At 32.5% G+C, this 6,698-nt stretch overlaps 3 protein-coding genes across 4 annotated transcripts in view; 1 reads left to right on the forward strand and 2 right to left on the reverse strand.

Annotated features, from left to right (window-relative positions):
* The window catches only part of LOC108687468 (SHC-transforming protein 1), a 4,616-nt gene extending 3,492 nt beyond the window's left edge, over positions 1–1,124 (reverse strand). Inside the window, exons 1-3 of one of the 2 annotated variants that reach the window (XM_018193237.1) lie at positions 1,110–1,124; positions 837–969; positions 261–361 (exon numbers count right to left, since the gene is read on the reverse strand). In XM_018193237.1, coding sequence (XP_018048726.1) covers positions 261–359 — 99 coding nt within the window. In that variant the 5' untranslated portion in view covers positions 360–361; positions 837–969; positions 1,110–1,124. Of the gene's footprint in view, positions 1–260; positions 362–836; positions 997–1,109 lie in introns of those variants that run through there. The other variant, XM_018193236.1, reaches the window with a different exon arrangement.
* A 1,446-nt stretch (positions 1,125–2,570) lies between these two features.
* LOC108687515 (guanine nucleotide-binding protein subunit beta-like protein) lies at positions 2,571–5,587 on the forward strand. The gene is made up of 5 exons (XM_018193301.1): positions 2,571–2,798; positions 4,114–4,322; positions 4,638–4,844; positions 5,041–5,151; positions 5,234–5,587. The coding sequence occupies exons 1-5, from the start codon at positions 2,690–2,692 to the stop codon at positions 5,549–5,551; spliced, it is 954 nt and encodes a 317-aa protein (XP_018048790.1). The 5' UTR covers positions 2,571–2,689; the 3' UTR covers positions 5,552–5,587.
* LOC108687516 (NFU1 iron-sulfur cluster scaffold homolog, mitochondrial-like) overlaps positions 5,576–6,698 on the reverse strand; it is a 1,844-nt gene continuing 721 nt past the window's right edge. The window contains exons 3-5 of the mRNA XM_018193302.1: positions 6,177–6,592; positions 6,005–6,108; positions 5,576–5,918 (exon numbers count right to left, since the gene is read on the reverse strand). Coding sequence (XP_018048791.1) covers positions 5,694–5,918; positions 6,005–6,108; positions 6,177–6,592 — 745 coding nt within the window. The 3' untranslated portion in view covers positions 5,576–5,693. The remainder of the gene's footprint in view (positions 5,919–6,004; positions 6,109–6,176; positions 6,593–6,698) is intronic.

Here is a 6,698-nt window from a genome sequence, read left to right on the forward strand (position 1 = left end):
ATTTCTGAACAATATTAAGCTTGTATCAGAAACATTTAAAATGCAATGTTAAACCTATTTTTTCTTTCTAATATAATATTTTCGAATCATCATTTACATAAAGAACATGCATAAAGAACATGACAAAATTTTATCCTTAAGATAAATTTAATAATTTATAAAATAAAAATTAATACCCTGTGCAATTGTAATACATATTGAATTTTTCATGAGACTTTAAATCTATTTATATATCTTGAACAAAATAGTAGATAACGTACCTTCACTGTATAACTAATTCCTTCCTTACTTACTAAATGATCTGGATGCAACCATCCTCTAGCTGGTTTACTGATAAAGCTACTACCACCTGCAGCCATTGCTAAATTAACAAATGTCATTGCTTCATTACTGCTTGCTTTAAAGCAAACATGTAGCGATATAACATTGAACTAGATATCTATTTTCTTAAAATTATTCCCAACCATCTATCAACGTTAAAAAATAAGTATATATCCAATTGTGGGAATTTAAAGGTCAAGATTATACAAATAGATTAACAATATGCAAGACAATAATTAGTCTTGTCAAAGCTTAACATTAACTTTCATAGTAACGCATTACAATGGATAATTTAATAATAGCTCCACATTTTTCGAAGGAATTAGGAGGAATATTGGAAGGAGATATGGAGCACTTTATCAATCCCAAAATCAAGATAAGGAATTAAAAGCATGCACAAAGTGACACGCTTGAAATTTTTCGTATAAATCACGCCCTATGCCAGTAACTTTAAAAACTATCAATGCCAATCGGTTTATATACCGAAAACTTAGACTGCATAAAGATCCACGTACCTGATAAATAATCTATCCGCTACCGAATTAATTCACTACAGATTCGACTGTTTATTAATTGATCAACGACACGTCGATTATTGCACGAGGAGTGTCGGGTCCGTCGCTCGGCTCCGACTCGTTACCGATGATTCTACGGATGATTCTGACGTTTATCGAGCACATAAAAGATGATTGACTTATACAAGCATAAGCATAGGCGTGAACTGGCGTACTACTACTATTACACGACAAATGCACGTATGCAGCGATTTAAATTTCGTCTCGTAATACCACGGTTTAATTGGCTGGATCCAACAGTACAGCCAATCAATTGTAATCATTCGATGCCATCAATGAAATATCAAGTCTGTTTTTTTCGTCTAAACTTCTCGCACCAATCACCATTCTTTTTCTTCGCCTCTTATTTCTTCTTATATCAGAAATCAGAAGGTCAAGTATGTATCTTGAAATAATTATACATTAGTATTGTACCGCACTAATTTGTGTATATGTATATACGTATACATACCCATTTACAGAAGTTGAGCCTATAAATGGTGGAACCAATCAGAAAAGAGAAACACTATCCGCTCCATTCTTCCTTGATTCTCTTTGAATGGATAACTTCTTTCTCTATTTACTACAGTTTACTAAAGCCTGATTGGTACTGTTGGATCAACAGCAATCAGACTTTAGTAAACAGAAAAAGAACGTACATCCATTTATCTGGATGATCTAAAAGAATACATCAAGCATTGAGCTTTTAAGCCGATTCTACATTAGAGGATCGATTCTGTAATCTGTCTTGAAATGAGATGAAAATTATAAAAGTAAGCGAATTTACTAAAATACTGATTATTTCTTTGATCAATTCTTAATAAATTTGCTCGCTTTTGTAATTTTTACTTTGTTTGAAGATACAGAATCGATCCCTAGTTACAAACCGATCGCAAGTTTGTTGCGACAGCCAATCTGAAGCTTACATTTTGAAATCGACACTTCATATTGGTTGTCGCAACAAATTTGCGATCAGCTTGCAACTAATGTAGAATCGGCTTTATGGATCCGCTCTATATAATTAAGTCTGCTAAACGCAATCAATGGATGCATTTCGTTGTGCTTATAGCACTTGTAAATATCATTTGTCCATATTTAATAGACAACAAGAATAAACTGAGGCCTCTACACAATAAAAGAAACAGGGAACAGAGAACAGAAAATAAGAATTTCAATCTATCAGAAATCATGTTTTGGAATACACAGTTTCTGATAGGTTAAAATTCTTATTCTCTGTTTTCTGTTCCTTTTCTTGTGCGGAGCCCCTTATTATTATAGTCGTATTTATAGTCAAATCTTATATTCAAGACCGTCTTAAGAAGTTACGAACCAATCAGAAGGCTTCATTAGCGTCTTCAGACATTACTTAAGACGGTCTTGAAATAAGACTCGACTATGAATACTGGCCATAGTCTTATATTTAAGGCTTTCTTAAATTTATCTTTAGATACTCTACGAATTATTTCATTGGCTACTGAACATCTAAAAAAAAACATCTAAAAGATAAATTTAAGGAAGCTTTAAATACAAAGATTATGAATATGGGCAATAGTCGAGTCGCTATTTTACATCGTCACATGAAAAAAGCAGAGTTTTCATTAGATGTCGCTCATCGCATCCAGTGTGCAGTAGGCTTAAACATCAACGTCTGATATAGCAGGTGGCGCATCTATCTATTTATGAATATCAGTTAAATAATTGCACGCCGTGTCCGGCGTGCTGCTCGTTCTTTTTCGTTCATCATTTGATAGACGCGGTAGACACGGAGTAATCCGTTTTAATCGGCGATATAACATAGCCGAGAGTGATTCAAAATGACGGAAACTTTACAATTAAGAGGCACGCTTCGTGGCCACAATGGATGGGTCACGCAAATTGCGACAAACCCGAAATATCCGGACATGATTTTATCTTCTTCACGTGGCAAGTATCAATCGTTGCTAGCCTTTACCTCCTTTTATCTTATCCCTTTTTTACAATTTTGTAATAAAATTCTGATTTTTTAACTTACATTTTAATCACTATTATACTTGCTTCATTTTTTTACTATAATTTTGTGCTACAAAACACGATTTTATTTAATTAGTAAACTTTACATATATCATGTAATATTCCATCTGTTCATACAGCAATTGGAGAATTATAGCAACTAGGATGATGCAGATTTCGATAAAAAAATTATTTTTATTAGCTGAACTTCTTGCATAATTCATTTTTCTCTTGTTATCAATATGATAAGAAAGAGAGGAAAGATAAACTTGCAAGAAGTTCAATTAGAAGGAACAGGCTTAAAGTTTCTGTATCTAACTTATTTATCCTAGTTTAAAGCTTCGTTTTTAACGTTCTTAAAATGTTCTTAAAACAGATTACAATTGAAAGACTTGTTGAAAAATTCAATTAACTCTATTTTTTGACAAAAATAACTTTAAATGTATTTAATATACTAAATATTCTACTTCTTTTGGTAAGAAATGGATAACTCTAAGTAAAATAATTAACAGGTTTTGTAAAATATTTTGTGTAATATTCTTCAAGGTTTTTTATTAATATTGTAGTAACTTTTTAAAAAGTTGGATTTTGCATCAAGAGTATTCAATTCATCTCATGTACTCTTTTATTCATACTCTTTAAATTCTTGAATCAGCCTTTATAAACCAAGGATTTGAACTCATTAATTGATTATTCTCACACAGAGCTCCTCATCTATATTATCCCATTAATGTTATCCCATTAATGTTATTTTTATCAATATAGATTAATTTCAGTTTAACTTATCTTTTATCTTTTTCTAATAATCTTTTCCATTTCTCCCAATGTTAATTAACTTTAATCTTGGTTTAAATTTCTTTTTATCTTTTAGTTCTAATAATTAGGAAAAGATAGAAAGTAAATTGACCCAATTAAAGCTATATTGGTAGAAATAGCTAATGTTCAAAACTAGAAAAGGATGAAATAAGTTAAAAATAATCTAAGTTGGTAAAATGAATTAAGTTGCAATATTCGCAATTTTGATTGACTTAATTAGCAATTAATTTAACTGTTAGAATTACTGCAAAATTTATATAATTATTTTTTTCTCAATTTAATCTTTCTTCTCATATCTCTTAGATAACAAAAATTTACTTTTATTCATCTTCATAAAATAGTACAGATTGTGGTAATTAAATTAATTGAAGTCAAATCATCCTAAATTCGTAGAAATAACAATTGCAGCTTATGTATTATTGTTCCATTCTAGATAAGACTCTGATCGTTTGGAAATTGACGCGTGACGAAGCTAACTATGGCATCCCACAAAAACGTCTTTATGGGCACTCGCACTTCATAAGCGACGTAGTTCTTTCATCCGATGGCAATTATGCTCTGTCTGGTTCGTGGGACAAAACGTTGCGTCTTTGGGATTTGGCAGCAGGTCGTACGACTAGAAGATTTGAAGACCATACCAAGGTGTGACTTCGCTCTTCCGCGTCACGACGATGCATATTTGAATTTTCTTCATAACAAAGATAAAGAAAAAATTTTCCATATTATGAGGTATTGCTTCATAATATGAGTTTTTTTATTTATTTTGATTATGATGGAAGAAGTAATTCCGCGAAAAATGAGATATACTGAAGCTTTTTTTTTAATATTTTTTTTTATTGAGAAATAGAAGAGGTAGGATTAAATCAATAATGCCGTAAGTATCGATATTAAAAAATTATAAAACAAATATTGCTTTATTAATTAAGTTTTAACATTAACAATTTTTGTTGAATATAGGATGTTTTGAGCGTCGCTTTCTCTGTGGACAATCGTCAAATTGTCTCCGGTTCACGAGACAAGACGATTAAATTATGGAATACATTAGCTGAATGCAAATATACCATCCAGGATGATGGACACACAGACTGGGTCAGCTGTGTGCGCTTCTCTCCCAACCACGCGAATCCTATCATTGTTTCTGCAGGCTGGGATCGTGTTGTCAAGGTGAGAATAAAGCTTACGTTTACAAGATTCATGATAAATGTAAATGTTTGATAAGAATGATGGATATCTTATATATTATACACATGATATATCTATGAGTGTATGCGGATATGGGACTGACATTAAATGCTGTATATTTCGTTTCTAATTGCATGATAAATTCATTAGTAATTTTAGCAATTCACATCTTTTACAGGTCTGGAATTTGACGAACTGCAGATTAAAGATCAATCATAGTGGTCATACAGGATATCTGAATACTGTTACAGTATCACCTGATGGATCACTGTGCGCATCTGGTGGAAAGGTGCATATAGCATATATTAGATTTATCATTCAAAATATATATTTTTATCATATGAATTATATCATATTAATTCTATTCGCAGGATTGCAAAGCTATGTTGTGGGATCTGAATGATGGAAAACATCTTCATACTTTGGATCATAATGACATCATTACAGCTTTATGCTTCAGTCCTAATCGTTATTGGCTTTGCGCCGCGTTTGGACCATGGATCAAAATCTGGGATCTTGAGACTAAAGAAATGGTCGAAGAATTAAAACCTGAAGTCGTATCTGCAACCAGTAAATCAGAACCTCCCCTCTGCCTGTCTCTCGCATGGTCCACTGACGGCCAGACACTATTTGCTGGGTATTCTGATAATACTATTCGTGTCTGGCAAGTTTCTGTATCTAGCAGATAAATACTTTATAATAAAAACTTACAATTCTCAACAATATGTATAAGTCTTATTATTTACATTCAATATATAATATACAATGTCTACAATGTACAGAATAAGATAACGTGTCCACTATCGTGTATAAGCTAGATTAGCTATAATTCTATTTGTCTTTACTTTCTTCCATTTTCTTAATATTTTGTTCGAATTTCTGAAATTCTTTTTCGGCAATCTTGTCTGTCTCGTCTTCTACTTGTATAACTCCGAGTACTTCAGGGATGTAGAATTGCATCATATTTTGTACACCGTTCCTCAATGTTACTACTGAGCTTGGACAATTGGTACACGAACCTTGCATTTTCAATTTCACAATACCCTCCTCGAAACCCTGTTGCAATTATAAGAAATACAATGTATGACGTCGAGACAATAGGTGTATGATGGAATTCCTTAAGTTAGTTTGGAAATACTTGCCATAAATACAATATCACCACCATCTTCCTGTACTGTAGGACGTATTCGTGTATCCAATAATTCCTTTATCATCTGAACAATCTCATCATCTTCCGCATTAATTTCTACAGAAATAAAAATGATCAGCATTTTATTTTACTCTGAACATTTTGTATAAAATTGTACATCATACGTGTATCCGCTGCAGGTTGGGAAGCTTCATCCATGACTGGCAATCCGCTTGCAAAAAAATCCATAATGGTAGCGAATATCTCTGGCTTCAACAACTTCCATTCTACGTCCTCATCGACTTTTGTAACCGTGATGAAATCAGGTCCGAAAAATATTGCTTTCACTCCCTCGATACGAAATAACATTTTTGCAAGTGGAGAACAGTATGCATCCTTAGCACTTGGAAAGTCTTTCGTACATCCTTCTCCCAATACTGATACTCCTGGGATAAATTTCAAACTATTTGGATTCGGTGTATCTTGCGTTTGGATAAACATGCTACGTCTTTGTTGACTATGTATCAGAGGACTGCGTTTAGGGGATAATGTACAAACTGTTCCATCGCCATGTAAGTGTCTAATGCCAACAGGGAGAACTCTGAAAATAATATGTATAAATGACTTACTGTTTTATTAACTGTGTCGAAAACAGATTTTGTAAATTTTGCCGATGAAATATCAATAGAAATATTATATATATATAT

This window comes from Atta colombica, unplaced genomic scaffold, assembly GCF_001594045.1.
Source record: "Atta colombica isolate Treedump-2 unplaced genomic scaffold, Acol1.0 scaffold207, whole genome shotgun sequence".
NCBI lineage: Eukaryota > Metazoa > Arthropoda > Insecta > Hymenoptera > Formicidae > Atta > Atta colombica.

Excerpts from the sequence above, each read along its gene's own strand:
- LOC108687515 (XM_018193301.1), top strand. The coding sequence starts at position 2,690 with ATGACGGAAACTTTACAATTAAGAGGCACGCTTCGTGGCCACAATGGA. Across the intron at positions 2,799-4,113 it reads GATTTTATCTTCTTCACGTG|ATAAGACTCTGATCGTTTGG; the intron begins GCAAGTATCAAT and ends GTTCCATTCTAG. Across the intron at positions 4,845-5,040 it reads GCTGGGATCGTGTTGTCAAG|GTCTGGAATTTGACGAACTG; the intron begins GTGAGAATAAAG and ends CATCTTTTACAG.